Source organism: Oncorhynchus tshawytscha, linkage group LG19, assembly GCF_018296145.1.
Source record: "Oncorhynchus tshawytscha isolate Ot180627B linkage group LG19, Otsh_v2.0, whole genome shotgun sequence".
In the NCBI taxonomy this organism is placed as follows: Eukaryota; Metazoa; Chordata; class Actinopteri; order Salmoniformes; family Salmonidae; genus Oncorhynchus; species Oncorhynchus tshawytscha.
Window position 1 is genome coordinate 18,858,193 of NC_056447.1, and position 18,627 is coordinate 18,876,819.

An 18,627-nucleotide genomic window follows, 5' to 3' on the forward strand; every position below is an offset into this window, starting at 1 on the left:
CACCCTATTACCGTATTAACCCCTCGTTCCATGTGTCTCTCCTCAGGCCGGTGGGGGCTGGCCCGCTCCAGGAGTCTGAAATGCAAGAGGTTCTTCCGCCCCCTCTGGACATCAGGGGGGCCCCGGCTTACTCCGTTCACTCCATACTGGATTCGAGGCATAGGGCAAGGGGCCTTCAGTATCTCGTGGAGTGGGAGGGGTACGGTCCGGAGGAGAGGTGCTGGGTTCCGGTCAAGGGCGTGTTGGACCCTTCAATGCTGCAGGAGTTCAGTCTTCGTCTGGATCGCCCGGTGTCGATGCGCAGCTTGAGCCGCACGTCAACGGGTTTGGGGGGCGGCGTTCGACGTCACAGACCTTCTAGCCATCGCCGATCCACTTATCATTTTCCATTGGTTTTGTCTTAACCCTCTGTTCCCCCCCATGTCCTTGGACGTAATTGTTTGTTGTAGTGCTTGTGCATTTATTGTATTATTCTGTTGACGGTGGTTTATGGTTATTAAACAACCGTTGTAAATCAGTTTCCGCTCTCCTGCACCTGAATTCTCTGCCACCAAGAGCATCGCATTACAAACACTTTGGTTACTACATGATTCCATATGTGCTATTTCATAGTTGTGATATCTTCACTGTTATTCTACAATGTAGAAATAGTAAAAATAAAGAAAAACTGTGAATGAGTAGGTGTCTCCAAACTTGTCTGATATTACATCACACACACACTACAGAGATGCATGTGCACACACATACTGTAGGTGCACTCATTTAAAAAACGTTTTTTCACTGATAAGATAAACACATGAACACTCCAGTTGGTTGAGGACTAGCTGTCAGCTTGGACTACCTTGATGGGGAACTGCTGAGTGACCTCTGGTAGATAAGGAGCTCCAGCCTTGGTATTCTGAAGTGCCACCACTATGAAGTACTCAAACAGCTTCCTCTCCTGTAGGTCCATCGGGCCCCTTTCCAGGGTCCGGCACCGCCCAGTCTGCCTCAACATGGACTGCACCGATGACAGACGCTGGCTATGAGCTGACACATCATTAAAATACACTTAATCCAAAGGAATGGCAGATTTCATCCAATCATTCCTCCTCTAGAAAGAAGAGAGCACTATACATTTCAGTACACGCACACAAGCTCACACAGTCTTGAGGATGTCCTCACCTTTCAATTTTTCCTCTGTGTCACTCTCGGACTCACTGTTGTCATCGGTCACTGCATCAAAGAGAAACAAAGTAACAAAATAATGAGTGAATGTGACCACCACATTGTAAATAATGTGAAATAACATTTGAGGCAGAACATTTCCACATATGGCATAGTACTCATTCACAATAACAAACTCTTTCCACATTTGTGTTTGATTAAGCAACAACAAAATGTTCATCTGAAAAATGGGTCAAACGCAACTGACCCAAAAATGTAAACATGCCCATAAAGCTAAGTGGACACATATGGTGGAGTGTTGTTGCTTTTATGGAGATATGAGGCAGTGTTGTCCAAACTGTGTAGCGAAAGCAGCTGTGAAACTAACGGCTAGGGGGTTAGGGGAATAGTGGGATAGGGTCGTAAGGGGGTAGAGGTGTAGCAGTGTAGGGTATGCCTTTAAGCAGCTTGAGCCCCTTCCCCTCACCTCTCCCTGAGCTGGACTCAGTAGACTGAGACACCCTCTTCATGCGTTTCTTCCCTCTCCTCAACTCGAAGATGCCGTTGATCTTCAGCACCATCTGTAGGGAGGAGAAGTAGCACAACAATAGAATCCTCCATCGTAACTTCCCAGAACCACCCTCTCACTACTACACAGCTCTTTGGTCATTGCCTTGCCAAAAAATGCAATTACGACAGTATTACTGGCAGAGGCATTAACAGACCGGCAGCAACCACACAGTACTATTCTGAGAGTTGTTGGACACAACACTTGTTGGGAGACATTATCTCTCCATGGAAATATATTGTCAAAATAAATCTTTAACTGTCCTGTCTAGGGACATTCTCTTAACTGTCTCTGTCCTGTCTAAGTTATTCCCAGACAACTGCATGAGGCAGGCCATGCCTTGGCACTAGGCTGGGACGATTGAGAGCACCAGGCACCCCAAAGCAGTAGACTGTGCCTGTAAATCACTGAGGATGGGGGAGGTTAGGCGTCTGGTAGGCCTCCCATTTACCTTGGGGATCTTTCTGCGCCTGCGGTTGTAGGGGTCTCCTGAGAGACTGGGAGTGTCGTCAGGGCTGCTGGGGGTGGAGGGGGGGCTGATGCGGGAGGGCGAGGAGATGCCGGTGTCCCGGTTGGTCTTACGCAGGTCCAGGAGCTTGAAGCTGCGGCGGTCTGAGTTCTGCCTGAAGAAACCTGGCTTTGAGGACAGCTGGAGGGAGACAGAATAGAGGAAGAGCGGGCGGCCGAGACGTGTATTAATGTGTTGTTTTTTTCCTCCTGAAATTGTATAGTGGACATCTATGATTAGTTCACAATCTGATCACTACAAGCAGTTTATTACTATGGTCACATTCACTAGAAGCACAATGCACATTACTAGCAGGGACAATACATTCTACATTATGCACCTTGGCCGGTGTGTCGGGGACAAGGGATGAGGGAGAGGAGATGGGTAAAGAGCGCTTGTTTCCAGGGCAACTTCTCTTCAACTCTATATCTTCGTAAGGGTTCTCCTTTGACGGAGGGTCTGCAAAGGAAACAGACAGCCACATAAAAACTCAGCAACATGCTATCGAACCAGGATTCTAATGTCCTACGTTTCTAATTGGACGGCAATCTACCCAAACGAGTGCTCTAATTCATTGCCAGTATGTTTTGGTTGCATTTCCAATATTTTTGCTCCAGATGTGTGTATGTACAGACCTGCCAGCAGCAGTGCTTGCTTGCAACCAAGATCATATTTCACCAAGATAAACTGCCCTCTCTAGCACAGATGCAGTTTACACTACAGCACCAGTAACTCCAACCATTGCTGTGAGCGCAGATAAGAGAGAGAGAGGCAGGGACAGTGAGGCCCATTTTCCAGAGCCGGGGCCGGTCTCTTCTCCCTCGTCGATCCATCTACCAGATGGACCTGTTGGAGGGGGACGTCAGACCGGGACAGACAGTTCTTCCCCCTCCTCTCCTCAGAAAAACAAGGGATCAGCTAGAATACTGGTTTTCACATTTCACTGGCAAACATCTATATCATTATAGGCCTACTACTGTCTGTGGTAGAGATTTCTCGATTGATGGTTGCTGCTTTGTCTATTTGAAAGAGCAAGCTCAAGTTGTTTGTGTTTAGCTTTTCGGGGGGGGTTAATGGTGGAGACACTCATACCCAGTTCTAACAGTCTGTTGTCCCGCCTTTGCCTCCCTCTCTGTAGCTCCAACTCCAACTCTTCCTCCCATAGGCACTTAAAGCTGCTCCTACAGTGAGCCATGAGTTACTTGACCCATGGGGGGGCCGGGGGTTCGGCAGACCATGTCTTAGAAATCACTCTAGGTACACCACTTAGACACTAAGAAAATACAGACTAAGTATAGGCAGCACCCAAATGCAATAAAATACACCATTTGATTGTTATGGTTGAGCTCTAAAGCACGGACCTGAATATACCCTAGATGTAACGACCAATACTCAGTGTGTGAGCGAAGAAAACTATAGAAACCATGGAGAATGTTGCCAAAAATGCACCAGGGGACTAAGCCACAAATATGCGCCCCCCCACACACACACAAAATGTTAAGACCGCACAAAACTCCATTACACCAACATGATATTAAACAGGCTAGAGGTGGGGTTAGTTCAACACAGTAGACAGAATGTAGAAACGTAGGTAAGAGAACCACATTGTTACAAATAACAATACCGAAGCAGCATGCCTCTTAATTGAAAAGCACAAAAGAAAACCTTGGTAACACATGGGTTGTGTTCAGTAACAAAACAGCTTTGTTTTCCACTGAGTTATGCTACAGTGTAACCTACTGAACATGCCCCTGAACTCTGTGGCATTGAGTTGTCCCTGAGCAGAAGGGCCCATGACACGAGTCAACCCTTAAACACTTCCACTATCCAGTGTTAGGAACATACAGTATAAGAACATACTCTGTATATGTGGTTCGTGCAGAAATTCTGATGTTGCAAACAAACCAACACAGCTCCAACCAACTGAGCCATCAAGCCTATGTTAGGAACATATACTTAGGACCAGGAAGAAGGTGTGTTACCTAGGATATCCTCGTAGACATTTTCCTCTGATAAAGTACGTGGGAGGCCCAGTCGGGACTGAGCGTACCAGTCCACCCTGCTGCTCTCTGACGACTGCAGCAGATCCTCAAACTCATAGGACTTCCTGTAGGACAGACACACGGATCAGCCAGGTGGGAGAAACATATTGGTAGTGGAAGTAGTGGATTTAAGGTAAGGAACACAAATAATCTGACTTGACAGTATTGGCTGGTGGTGAAGATTCAAGATAAACTGTTTGCATATGCTCCCTCTCTACCTCTGGGACCGAGGTAAAGGAAGCAAAGAAAGGTAGTTCTAGGCATTTCAGTCTATCTCCATAGCCCTCCAGATGGTAAAGGTGTGTGTAGGCAGACTGACAGATACTCCTCTTGGCCAGCTCTGAATGCCCATCTCTGTGTGTGTACCACTGCTGCCAAACAGTCTGGCCCAGTGGGAAACAGACAGTATCTCTTCCAGTAGGACTATTGTTCTGTAAAACCCACAAAAGACTGCCATTTTGCACAGCCTCACCCTATTCCATATATAGCGCACTATTTTTTACCAGTGCCCCCGTTGGGCACACTCTCCCAGCTAGTACATTTGTTTCTTTGGAAGTTGTGGAAACATGTATTTGGTTTGGTTGTATTTGGTTATGGCTTCATTCCCAGAACGAAGCCATAAGTTTCCTAACCAGTAAAACTGAAGGTTTTTTTTAAACGTTCTGAGAACACTTGTTCTGGGAATGTACATTTTTAGGTTGCAGGGAGGTTCGGAGAAGATTTTACTATGGTTCCCTGAAAGTTTTCTTGGGAGGTTAAGGTTCTGAGAACAGAAATGATAGGATATTTGAAGGTAATAAAATAAATGTTCTGAGAACAGCTGCTAAATGTTGTAATTGTTTAGAAAGAAATTTAAAAGGAAATAAGGAAGTTATTCAAAAACTTAATGTAAACTTTCACTGAATGTTTCAATAAGACTTAATAACACTGCTAGCTTAGTTTAACTTGTGAACTCCAAGCACAGATAGGACACATGACAATTCATTTGCTTAGGCATTAATCATGCAAATGCATTATTAAAATGTTTTGTGGCACGGCGTCAGTGAGGAGCAAACTTTTTCCCCCTGGCACATTTTCTGGCTGGCGCTATATTGCCTTCATTGTTGTTTTCCTTACAAATACTAACTTAGGAATGCACACGTGTCCAATCAAACTAACTGCATTATTTTCTGTATATCGTGTTGTCATTTCCAGGGGCTCAACCTTGGTTTTAGAAGTGGGGGGTATATACACATATCTGACAGGATATTATTATTATTGTTTTAAAGTTACACTCCAAACAGCCTACCCGAACACTCGGAGGCGTCCGCATGGTCCTAAAGAACACCAATGCCTCGTTTTTATCACATTCCAATTATAAAACTGAGGGAGACAAAAGTGCAATTTCAATGTGTGTGTGTGTGGGGGGGGGGGTTGTGCCCCTGGTCATTTTTTAGCATAATGTATCTTCAAGTACTGGTGACAAATCATGCATTCCGATGATTGCATAGATTGTAATGGACGTGTGTGTAAAATACTTTTTTGAAAGTTGTACTGATTATAATGAGCTAATGCTAAGCTATTTGCCAGCTATGTGTGGTGCCATGTTTGTTGACATTATACAATACATTCTGGGTGGACTCATGACTCATGAGTGAACGTGTATGCCCAAGTTGAGTTCTGTTTCATGGTGGGGGTGACAGAGTTCATTATGAATGTATTTTTAGGAAAGTGTTTAATAGTATTATATGATTATTCTCATTTCATAAAGCGAATGTTTTTTTTTTAATGTAAATGTCTGTCAGATGTCTGTCAGATCAAAGATGTTATAAAATGACGTGAAGGAATGGTTCACTCATCTTTTGAGTAAACTTCCAGAAGTGAATGAAGGGAAGTGAATGAATGGAGTATGCATGTTGAAGGGGGTGTGTCTACAAACAGACCAAACTCCTCTTCTTTGGTTGACGCAAAAAAAGAAACATGCGGCGCGTACAAACTATCCATCGTCGGATTACTTTTGATTTCTAGAAAGTGTTTTACTCAATTATTTTGACCAATGGTGAGCACACCTGTGATGCGACAAATTGCTATTAGCTAATTAATATTATGGTTTCTGTCAGCAGAGAGTTGGATAAATATGACCGTTTGTGTGATGTCACTCTTTTCTCAGTTAGCGCTAGGATTAATGTAGCCTACATTTTCAGGTTTTGATGATTGTGTTATTCACAGAAGTATTGACAGCATGGCTGGGCATTGCATCCAAAAAATAAACTGGTCAAATTCAGGGGATAACTTTGTTAGGACTGTGTTTGTGCCAAATGTTTGTAAAAAAAAAAGTGGGGGGACAGCTCAAACGCTGACTGTTGCTTCAAACGAAACTGGACATCCTAATCACACCGGTTTGAGCCTACGCTGCGGGGACCACTGTAGAATGATCACACCCGTTTGTTGGCATGTGTCAAAGGGTTAAGTGCTAGCTGGGCTGAAACTTGGGCCAACTTCACAAAGAGTTTGGAAACACAGACCTCAGCTGTGTGAAACTTCCATATTTGGTATGGAACGTTACATAGCCAGACTAGGTCTTACGAGAATGCAGTCTACTAAAGAAATCAACAATAGAAACATGCAAACGCTTGAGTTCAGACAGGGGGTTTCTTTAGTTCTATGCTTGAAAACACGTACTGTGCTTTTAGAAGCCTTGGATGAACGTCGTCTCTTTATAGCCTCACACTTCATCAGTGAAAATGAAAAGTAAATCAATGCCACGTAAGGGCTATAAAATGACTCCACCATAAGCCCTTGATATTCAAGGACCAATCAACCACAAAAACACAGTGCAACATGTTATTGTTTCCTGCCAGGAGTCTCTTGGCAAGGTTCATGTTCCATGAGTACATTCCACAGCTTCAACCAATGACCTCACCCTCTAGAATGCTATGATGAGCAGAATGACATCGCCCCCTCTGATTCAGTGCAGATGTGCAGAATGAGACGCTGCACTGGATTACTGGATGAAGTATGCGGTTAGGGTAAAACATGTACAGGGAAAGACTGCTGTACCAAAAGACAACACCGCCAATCTTTGATGTGGCAATGAATGAATCTGTATCTGAATCGGAGGGTGCTGTATTTCCTCCCATATTGTCTAATTTCATCTCCGTCTGATCTCTGCCTCTTACCTGTTACTGCTGTCTCGGGTTCGGTCTGCCCAGGGTCTCCTGCAGACTGCTGGTGGGGGGCAGGTGGGTAAGGGAGGCGGGGGGATGGAGGGCAGAGGGGGCAGGTCACGTCTCCCCTTGCCCAGGCTCAGTCCTGAGGCTGGGGTGCTGGGAGGGGTGTGGTGCTGGAATGTTCGCTGGGGTTTAGGTAAGGGGTTGATGGAGGGACTGGCAGCGCCAGGCTCAGTGTACACATTCTCAGGGTCACCTGACCTCCGCTGCCGCGAGGACCCCACAGGTATTGACCCCATAACGTCCAGTGTCCCAAATATGGGCTCGTTCCCCCTCCTCTCTGCCTCCTCCAGCTCCTCGGAAGGAGGGCAGAAATAGTTCCCAGGCAACACCAAGGAGGGATTGGTGGGACCCTCTTTCATGGCCTGCTCCAGTTTCTTAATGTGAGTCAAAACTGACTTATTTTCCTTGGCTGTCTCTGTGGGTTTACTACTGCCTCTGAGGGGTCCTCTATCCAGTATCACCTCTCGGTCCCCCTTGGTAGTGGGGCCCTCAGGTGACTTTGGCCATAAATCCCCCAGCTTTCCTGCATGCTCCTTCCCAGAGTCCTGCCTCTCCCAACTGACCAACCTCTTACTGTCCGGCCTGTGGACCTCCGAGATCTCCTTCTTTCTCACAGACTCTGGTTCCTTGTGCACTGTGGTCAGCAGACATGGACCACTTCCAACCACTGGGGTGGTAGGGAGGGTCTCCTTTTTTCCCTCCCATTGGGAGATCTTGTCCCGGATGCTGGCGCTGGTCTTCAGACACGCCGATGTCTTGAGTTTGCTGCAGCCGACCAGTCCGTGCTCCATGGTGGTCTGAGGGTCCGAGGTGGCTCTCCTGTGAGCCAGGATGGTGTCAGTCCCGTCTACAGGGGAGACCAGGGGGGAGAAGGGCTGCTTGGAGGTGTCCCTGTCCCCACACACCACGTCTGGCCGCTGGGGGACCGCAGACGGAGCCTCCCCAACCTTCAAGCCGCAGCACTGGAGCCTGCACACATGCATAGGAACACATGCGCACACACACACACAAACACAGATTAGGTATAGCAGTGCCAAACCCATCACAGACAAAAACAGGTGTAGACAAAGCACTAATCATCGAGCTCAATTCTGGATATCCACATAATATCTGTGTAAGTATGTTTAAAAATTCCAAAATTGTCTAGGCTCTTCAGATATAAAATAACTGCCACTTGATTTGATGGCGTAAATAATAAGGATTTCTCATAAAACAACCTTGTCGAACTTCAATATGCGTTTCTGCACAATGACTGGGTCGTGACTGTTTGAACGCGAGGTCAAAGTTCACAAGCAACAACCATTTCTGGGGGGGATGAAAGTGTACACAGCCAGGAGAGAGGCGGCAGAGAGCAGACGTGCATCTTTTCTAAACTAAAGCTGACCCACTTACTGACTCCATGTTGGATCAAGGCCAGTTCAAATGATTTGGTTTTAAAACAAACAGAGGAAACACAACCTCTGACTGCAACTTTTGATGACATTGCTTTATTGTATATAGGAAATGGAGAAATCAGCAATCTTGAGGGAAACCTAAAAGAAATGGCCAGTACAACTTCCCTTCGCTCCCTTAAAAAATGTTGTAATGAGCAAGATAGAAGAGTAATTGGGAAAAACATGCAAATTATCTTGGTTTTAAAAGCTCTGAGGAAGGCCTTGAGGCCAATACGTAAAGCTCAATAAAGAGCAGTGATTACTATCAAGAGCAGTGTGCGGGGTTCTTCTTTTCTCTCATCTCAATCAACTGTTACCATGCACCTGCAACAACGATTCCTCGGATGTAAAAAATGTATGCCTCTCCCTTCAGTTGAGGCTGTAGTTTTTATGAAGCAGCAGAGGAGAAGAACTAGATAGGTCAAACTGCAAAGCCAAGAAAAAGTGGGAGGGGAAAGGAACAGACAGAGGGAGTGAGGGGAGGCAGAAGGGGATCAATAGGGTTCTTCTTCTTGGCAGGGAAAGGCCTGTTTCCTAAAGATAGCCTGGCTAAAAGCAGGGAAAGGCCTGTTTCCAAAAGAGAGCCTGGCTAAAAGCAGGGAAAGGCCTGTTTCCAAAAGAGAGCCTGGCTAAAAGCAGGGAAAGGCCTGTTTCCAAAAGAGAGCCTGGCTAAAAGCAGGGAAAGGCCTGTTTCCAAAAGAGAGCCTGGCTAAAAGCAGGGAAAGGCCTGTTTCATAAAGAGAGCCTGGCTAAAAGCAGAGAAAGGCCTGTTTCATAAAGAGAGCCTGGCTAAAAGCAGGGAAAGGCCTGTTTCATAAAGAGAGTCTGGACAAAAGCAGGGAACTATGGGAAGGCTGTATCTCACCGACAGACGAAGGGAGTAGGACGGTGGGGGTGGAGGGGGCGGTATGGGGCCGGAAGAGGGTTACAACAACCATCTCTGGCCAGCTGAGCTAACAGAGCATGAGGAGACGGGAAGAGAGGAGGGAGGGGGGGGGAGAAAGGACATGACACTAACAAGAGATCATGAACAGTAGTTGGGTCTACAAAAGGCACAGGCATGCATTTGAATGCACTGCCATGTCAGGAAGGTCCGTTGGTTAAAATGTTACCACAGATACAGTGGGGAGCTCACAGGGCTATAGGGCTTTACTCACCACTAGTGACAACAGGGTGACCAGTAACAGTATCCAGCTGGCAGATGGAAACCTCTGCCCAGCTGGCCCTCCAATGTGAGAGCACCACATAGGACAGTTTGCCTGCCACCGTTGCCCTCTGCCTATTTCTAAGGGGTTCCGTGGAGCGGACTGTAAAATGTAGACAGGAAGTAGTGCAATACAAACCCGTTGACTGATTGGTAGACACAGTTGTCAGTGTTGGTACAGAATCGCAGGGCCGTCCCACCAGTCATTGTGCTAGCAGCTGGCATCCTGGAATGACAGAGAAAGACAGTCAGACACAATCGTTTCCAGGTAGTAGAATTAGATTGCTATGGGTCTGTTAGAGGAGATCATTTGTGGAGGACTTATTCTCCTCATGGAGCAAAAGGCTGGAGTCGGACTGTCACACAGAGATAGACGTAAATACTAAGAGTCACGCAGGCTAATGGGTATGCTATATACTGGTGGTTTTAAGCCTCCATCCGAGTTCTGTAAGCCTTGAAAACTCCTGTAAATCAAAACTGCAGAAAGAGGAACAGACCTCACGGGTTGTGAGGAATCTCCCCAAACTGTAGATCCCTACTCGATTAGTAATTGGAGGATACACTTGTAAATGACGCTTTAAATGATGTTGAACCCACGGAAGCTAACAGAGGACAGTCCATGTGGCACATGGGGGAATTTGCAGTGTTTTCCATTCATGTAGCTTACCGTAATGCAATTAAGGCCTATTAGGAAAACATCAGCAACATTCCAACACAAAAGAAGCAGTATTCTGTTCAACTTGAGAGGAACGTTTTTTCACTTGACAACAGATCACACAATCAATCCTCTTCACGGACTAACTACCTCTCCAAGAAGACGTGGAACCTGCTCAAGAGCAGTGCTGAAGCATTTTGTTTACAGTGTTACCCTCCATCAATCGTGGCTCCCCTCCCATTCCCCAGCTGACATTTTCCTCTGTACTTTATTATGCTAAAAACATAGTCAAAAGGTAGTGCACTATATTGGGAATATGGTGCCAATTGGGACGCAGACTAGACAAACACTCAGCGACCAGGCCAATAAATGCTGGTCAAGCGTCCTGGCATGATTTGGCTCAGGTATTAGCATCAGGGGACGCATCTGGGCAAACGCCTGTTAGCAGTTAGACAGACGGACAGACTGCTGGACAGACGCACACGTCCCACACACACACACATAGCTAGACAAAGCAGTTCCCAGAAGCAACAGATGGGGGAATGTGCGTGTGACCTCACCCAGATGTGCTAGAGGGCTCCAGGGCATCCATGAGCCTTTAAACATTTCCTGAGCACTGCCCACTCCAACAAACGCCCCCTCAACCCCAATAAGCACACATCAGCTAACCCTGCTGCAACCCCTCACCCCAGCCCTCAGGGAATGCCTGCCCATTCGGGCAATATGCCATACATTGCTATCCACAGAGTAGCTGAACAATTCATTGAAGAAAATGTCCCAATTTGGCTGAATTACAAAAGTTGTTGACTTGCTGAACTCTTCCTTGGCGGAGTCAACTGTGTAGTTGGCCCAGGGGGTTCGTCCAGCGTTGTGAAACTGCACAGCTCAGGGGTTGTTTTTTTCCACTTCAGTGTTTAAGTATAACTTGACACTGGAGAAATGATGCTCTTGGCTGACAAACCCCTTACCGTGACAAAGTGCATTTTATCTGTCTCTATTCCTGTCTCTCTACTCCTCCATCCCTCTCTCCCCTGCTGGCGTCTGTTGGAGAAGTACCCCCAGAGAGGGAGAGGGGTTTGCGCCAGGCCCTCGCCTGCAAGCCCAAATGACTTTCAGCTGAGCACTATTCACACGTCTGAGGAGAAACTTCGACCCCCCTCCCTCGCTACAGGACCATTAAAAACAGAAATCCAGTGGATAAGGGCTGGAACATGTATGCATCCCCAGAAAGATCAAGTGCAGTTTTACATTTAATTTATTTTCTGGGTCAGCAAGACGGGGGGGTGCCCATCACCGAGAGAAAAGTGAGGGAGTGGAAGGAAAGGAGAGAGCAAATGGAGTGAGAGAAAAAGAGGGAAGGAAAGTGGATCTTGTGAATTGTAATTACAAGAATAACGCTACGCAGTGAAAGAGGTTGAGGCTTTCAGCTGTCATTCATTTTTGGGAGCCCCAGGGTGAAAGCAAAGTGCTGTTCTAGGAGTTCTGTGATGGAATGCCGACTGCCTCACTGTGACACTGCGTTCTCCACAGTTGAACGTGTTCCGTGGACTCAGTCCCACAACTCAAACTGAGGAACACGTCATTGTTGAGTGTAACTGACTGACCATTACAGGCTCCAGGTTTCCGAATGAATCACAAAGCCTGGCACTACAGTGGCACTACAGCTCCATATGATACACCCCCCCACACCTTTAACTCAATGTGACAGCCAATGAATCTGTATCTAGTAAAGTTGTAAACCTGACAGCGCTGCCAGGGAGTTTTATTGGGACCAAGCCCGTTACTGGGGTAACTAACTCCATTGGAGAGAGCGCGAGAGAGAGACATAGGGCCTTAGCCACCTCTTTGTCCCTGGCAGCCGTTAACCCTGACCCAGGAAGGGAGAGATGACAACCTCCACAATGATGTGGCCAAGGGACGCCATCTGCTCCGGCCAATAAAAACATCACAGGGAAATGTGACCCCACTGACCTTTGCTCTCTGACATCTGATTGGTGTGACAGCGGATGCACGCTACAGCAGAGGAACTATGGGAATGAGCATTGTTCAGAAGGGTTTGGGACTGTTGATGTGTGAGAGAGAATAGATAGGACTGAAGATAGATAGGACTGACTGATAATGCCCAGACCTTGTCATCAAAACACATCAGTAAGCCCCTGGCCCTGCAAGAAGACCAAAGCATAACGTGTGTGTGTGTGTGTGTGTGTGTGTGAGTGAGAGAGCGTGAGTGAGCTTTAGTCAAAGGGTCAGCAGCAGGGCATCAGGGCCCCATCAGTTGCATAATAAACCCAACAGGACAGCAGGAGATTCCTATCAGCAGATGGCTGGTCACTGGGTGTTTGGACACAGATACAGTTACATAAACACAGGGGTGAGCCAAGTAGGAAACTGCAAAGGGGACAGTGTCACTAAGACAGGGAAGATGGTAGGCAAATTTTAATATAGGGAAGTAGGGTCATGGTTATCATGTTTTTAGCATGTTTGTGCAAGATGTATTCAAGTGTGCGTGGAAGAAATAAATGTTTGAGCATTGTAAGAGTGTTGTGATATATTCACTAGTGCATGCGAGTCAAAAAGACAGGGAACAGAAGAGGAGCACAAGATGTGTTAAAGGAGGAGCTGGGGGACTATGACCATCTGCGTTGATGCTATAAATCCCTGTTCCACAAAGATCTGTAGACAAACTGCTGTAACCCACACAAACACGCCACTGAGCCTGATACCGGGCCGGGGCTGGGCTCTGTGGACAATAGCAGCCCCACACTGACGGCCCTGGAAGCCTTTGACAGAGCCCCAAGGACCCTGGATTGCTTTACATAGGACACTAACAAAGCAGGATTCACAACCTAGCTACAGCCGGGTCAAGGAAACAGACTAGCAAGCCCAGAGGAGGCACCATGACATTCCACAACAATAGGGCAGCTACAAACAATCCACTGTCGACTTCAGAATTCAGCTTTTCATGGCATCTGTGACTAAATAAGAGTCTGCATTCCTAGCCTCACAGCACCTCATGGCGAATTAGACATGGACTTGTCATTCATTTTGTCAGTACCAGTCTAAGTGGTGTGTTTATTGGTGCGGAATCAGCATTTATGATTTGATGTGATGGTGCCGAGGTCCAGTGCCGAGGTCCTGTGTGGTCGTCGGTGTTGTCAGTGCCGAGGTCCTGTGTGGTCGTCGGTGTTGTCAGTGCCGAGGTCCTGTGTGGTCGTCGGTGTTGTCATAGGTGTAGTCGTCGGCATTGTCAGTGCTGAGGTCCTGTGTGGTCGTCGGTGTTGTCAGTGCTGAGGTCCATGGTGTTGTCAGAGTTTAGGCCAGAGGAGGCTGGTGGGAGGAGCTATAGGACAGGCTCATTGTAAAGACTGGAATGTAATTAATGGAACGGTATCAAACTCAAACATATGGAACCCCCATGTTGGCCTCCGTTCAATGAATTCCATTCCAGCCATTACAACGAGCCCATCCTATAGCTCCTCCCATCAGCCTCCTCTGCTTTAGACCTGGTATTATCAGTGTCAGTTCTGTTGTCAATGTGAAGTCTTGAATGTCAGTAGTGTTGTCAGTAGTACTGTCAGTGATAAGTCCTGCTGTTGTGAATAGTGTTGCAGGTCTCTCTGAGCTGTGGAGGCCTGCAAGCCGCTCCTCACAGCTGCTTCTCAGAAAGACATGACATCACCCGTCTTCTCAGGGAGCCTCCGGAATGGGGGAGCGCTAAGTCATTTCCACATACCTAAAAAAGGACAAGTCGCCCACGGCGGCCCCAGATATCACAGCTAGCAAGAAGGGACGCTACACCAAAGAGTGATTGTCCAGGATGATAATTCACCACAAGTGGTTAAACTCAAATTGCTACTTCATGCCCAAGGAGAAAGGACTTACAGTCCTTCAGAAAGGTAGCAAAGCAGCAGATGGAGAGAGCTGCTCAAAACTGCGGCAGAGAACTTAAGTGCAGGACGCTCCGATTAAAGTGTAGAGCCGTGTCTATCCCCACACCGTGAGGTTTGCTTTAACAAATGCTAAAGCCTCGTCTGCAATCAATTCAATGCGCCACTTCGCATTTAGCAAGCACTCTGCGGAACAGCGAACTTTGCAGACTCTTTCCCTCTGCTGTTGGAGAGCAATATGATGAGAGCTGGAGGGAGAGAGAGATGGAGGAATTTCTTTTTACTCTGAAGGAACTTCCAGAGTATGCCAGAGGTAATGCGAAGCCAATTTGTTGTCAGCCCTGCTGCAGGATGTTGTAGGGACCCAGGCCAGATATGAAACAATGTGCCGGTTCAAATTATGTGCTAGGGATTTCACCTGCTCACATGCTGACTTGACCTGCTTCAGTCTGACAAAGATTCATGAGAAAGAAGAGGGGGGTGGGGGAGACGTGAAGGCTGTATGGAGGGAAGGAGGGTTTGGCAAATGAACAATGGAATATTATCTAGGCTCAGCAGTAAGTCTCTCTCTCTTTCTCTCCCTCTGTCTCTTCCCTCCTCCACTGCCTGTCCTGGGTCCCAGCCTCTTTCCCATGCTGATTCCATAGCAGGGTGTCTGGCTAGCAGCCAAGCAGGTCGACTGCGTGTGCAACAGGCCTCTGGACTTCGCTCCCGGTCCTTCCCCCTCGCTCTTATTTTATCACCCGTTTCCCTCTCGCTCACCATCTCTCTCACGTGCTCACTTTCTCACTCTCTCCCTTGCAATCATCCCCTAGCACCAACAGTCTCTGCATTTCTTCACTGGATGTAGTAAACATCCCTATCAGGCGACCCATGGGAACCCAGAACGAGTAGACACACAGGGGCCGCCCTGCTGCCCACGTCCCGTCCAGGCCCAGCGGGACTCCCCCTTAGCATGGCGTGCCTCTGCTCAGCCGAGTCGCCCTGCCCCTCTTCCTCCATTGTTAGCCGTAGAGAAAGGATGGACAGCAGACAGAAACAAAACGGGGTTAGCCACAGAATGAGACAGGAACTCAAGGGGATACCACAAACAATTAATTGTATCAATCCAATCTAAAAATAACCTTGACATGTATTGTCATGCATTTTTCACACCCAAGTATAGCATTTCTTGTTATTGTGTGGTTTGTATACAACTGTAAGTAGTTGCTTCCAAAACAAGGGTTTGTACCGTCTACCCCACAAAGGACTGTAGGACTGAATTAAATATGACCACAATGGGTCCCCAATTGCAAACCTCACAGGATATACAGTAATTATGGTGCATGACCACAGAGTTACCACGGCTACTCAGAAACCTCTTACTGTTCTGGGCAAACACTATGACAAACATTTGTCTTGTTTGCCCTTGTGTTTTTTTTATGACAGTCATACAGACAGAGAAAGTGTGAATGGCAGGATGTGGGTTAAGTGTACTACTTCCTGTGCCCTCTCCATTCCCACCTCACTGTGGTGTAGGCAGATAAACTGTAAAAACCTAGAGAACTCTTGACAGTTCCTCTGCTCTGCTTTTCACCACAGTAAGTCCACTGTTCTACTCTAGGGCGGAAACAAGAAGCACCAGTCTATATGAAAACAACCTTACTCCGATCCACCTGTCAGAGCGGAGGTTGTAAATGGGTTGAAAACCCCACAGCACGCCGATCGGTAACCTCAGCAAGCCTTTAATAGTAAGGGCTTTCCTTCTCTTCCCAGTGAAACGCATTCCACTGACGTTGCAAATGGTGTGGCTAGTATGTTAGCGATGTGTTTAAGGACTAGCAGTGATACGACCAGGCTCCAGAACCAGGGGTTTAGGGTGAAGCTACTGACACCGCAGTCTGGAAAGCAGAGCAAAAACTCACTAAGAAACTGGTGTGGTTACTTTTAAAGAGGCTGACAGTTGTTGGACTGGGCTCAACTCAACTATGGAAAGAGTAACCTTGAGAGCAGACGAGAAGAGGTGAGAATAGAATCAGGGAGAAGACGGCAGAACAGAGAAGAGCAAAATAATAAGTGAAGAGAAGGAGAAGATGAATCAATGAGCAGTGAGGGAGGCAGAGGAGTAAACGATCATCATTCAACCCATCTGGGAAGAAGGATCAGATTTCAACAGCACCCTACTCCTCCATACTCCCTTCATCCCCTCCTCTACAGACCTGTCTTCCCCCTCCTCCTCCCAGGAAGAGACTCCTACATGTGCTTCCCCTCAACCCAATCTGCTACCAATTACCCTGCTGGCTCCACTGACCATGGCCTATGCCAGCTAATCTCGAAGCCTGCTTTACTGAGAACAGCTAGCTAGCTACCACTATATTAAAATGAGCCAAGCCTGCTCTACTGAGAACAGCCTAGCTAGCTACCTACCACTATATTAAATGAGCCAAGCCTGCTCTACTGAGAATAGCCTAGCTAGCTAGCTACCTACCACTATATTAAATGAGCCAAGCCTGCTCTACTGAGAACAGCCTAGCTAGCTACCTACCACTATATTAAATGAACCAAGCCTGCTCTACTGAGAACAGCTAGCTAGCTACCACTATATTAAATGATCCAAGCCTGCTCTACTGAGAACAGCTAGCTACCACTATATTAAGTGATCCAAGCCTGCTCTACTGAGAACAGCTAGGATCCAAGTCTTCTTTAAGGCGGCAGGTAGCCTAGCGATTAAGAGCGTGGAGCTAGTAACCGAAAGGTTGCTGGTTCAAATCCCTGAGCACAATAGGTGAAATATGTGCCCTTGAGCAAGGCATTTAAACCGAATCGCTCTGGATAATTTCACATGCGAAATGACTCAAATGTAAATAGTTACAACTTTGGCATATATTAGCTGATCCAAACCTGCAGAGCTTTCTGAATAAACCTTCAACTTTGGTCGGAATCTGCATTAGTTCATCCAAGCCTGCTGAATACCATAAACTCAAATCTTCATAGCTGATCCAAGTCTGCTCGTGTTCACTTCATCAGACCTCTTCAGCGTGGCCTTCTCTAGATGCACAACAATCAATCAGAAACTCTTGCACAACATCCATCGAGCCATACATACAGTAAGTGAAAATGAAGCGTGCATACAGCTGCAATAAACCAACCAGTGACAGATTAAGTCAGACCATTAACTATTAGACTTGCTAAATAAAAGCAGCTCTGGAAATTATGAAAGTGCCCCTGCTATGAGTCTCCTGTGTGTAGCTGAAGCATTGGCTAAGGGTTTCACAGGGTGAGGAATAAGCTATGTAGCAACAGAAAATATGCACGCACACACCACAGCCGATGAAGCTAGATGAGGTTTCACCTTGTCCTCAACCACAATGATGGTGGGGCGAGAACATGTCTTGTACTTCAGCTAATGCTTGGATCTGTTGTTGGAACACCAAAACCTGTCATCTCCACAAAGGAAATGTGCTATTCAATAACCCAAGATCAAACAGCTGATGGAAAAACTAGTTTTATTCACAAGGAACTGTCGCATGAAATAAGTTTAGCGTTACTTTATGACTTGAACACTACTGACATACCCCTTCTCGCCGGTTCCTCTCACTGCAACTGACATGGCTAGTCTTGAATAGGCCTCAGTGTATATGGACCCATTGCAATGCACATGTTCACTTATTCTCTGGCACCGGATCAGATTTGTCCTCCTAGCCAGCCTCTCCCAAATGAACTCGCTGCCAAATTCTCCTGCTCTTCCTGTTTTCACCCACATTTCTGGGGTTCCGCCTGAGAATTCCCTGCAGAGAACTCCCGATCCCATCCCTGCACGCCTGTGCAAGAACAGATTTGTATAATTCCCTTGCTGCTCCCAGAGGAATGGTGCGAGGCGAAAGCTTGGGAAAATGGTCTCCCAGAGTCAAAACTCCACAGCACAGCGAAACAGACACTTTTGACCCCCACACACCCAAAGACCGGCAACTGTGAGCCTAAGCCAAGAGAGAA

At 46.9% G+C, this 18,627-nt stretch overlaps 1 protein-coding gene across 1 annotated transcript in view; it reads right to left on the reverse strand.

Annotated features, from left to right (window-relative positions):
• Nucleotides 1-18,627, reverse strand: part of LOC112218166 (DENN domain-containing protein 2A) — a 40,949-nt gene that overhangs the window by 15,494 nt on the left and 6,828 nt on the right. The window contains exons 2-9 of the mRNA XM_024378747.2: nucleotides 10,253-10,339; nucleotides 7,423-8,445; nucleotides 4,205-4,329; nucleotides 2,563-2,681; nucleotides 2,166-2,363; nucleotides 1,634-1,727; nucleotides 1,165-1,215; nucleotides 842-1,029 (exon numbers count right to left, since the gene is read on the reverse strand). Coding sequence (XP_024234515.1) covers nucleotides 842-1,029; nucleotides 1,165-1,215; nucleotides 1,634-1,727; nucleotides 2,166-2,363; nucleotides 2,563-2,681; nucleotides 4,205-4,329; nucleotides 7,423-8,445; nucleotides 10,253-10,338 — 1,884 coding nt within the window. The 5' untranslated portion in view covers nucleotide 10,339. The remainder of the gene's footprint in view (nucleotides 1-841; nucleotides 1,030-1,164; nucleotides 1,216-1,633; nucleotides 1,728-2,165; nucleotides 2,364-2,562; nucleotides 2,682-4,204; nucleotides 4,330-7,422; nucleotides 8,446-10,252; nucleotides 10,340-18,627) is intronic.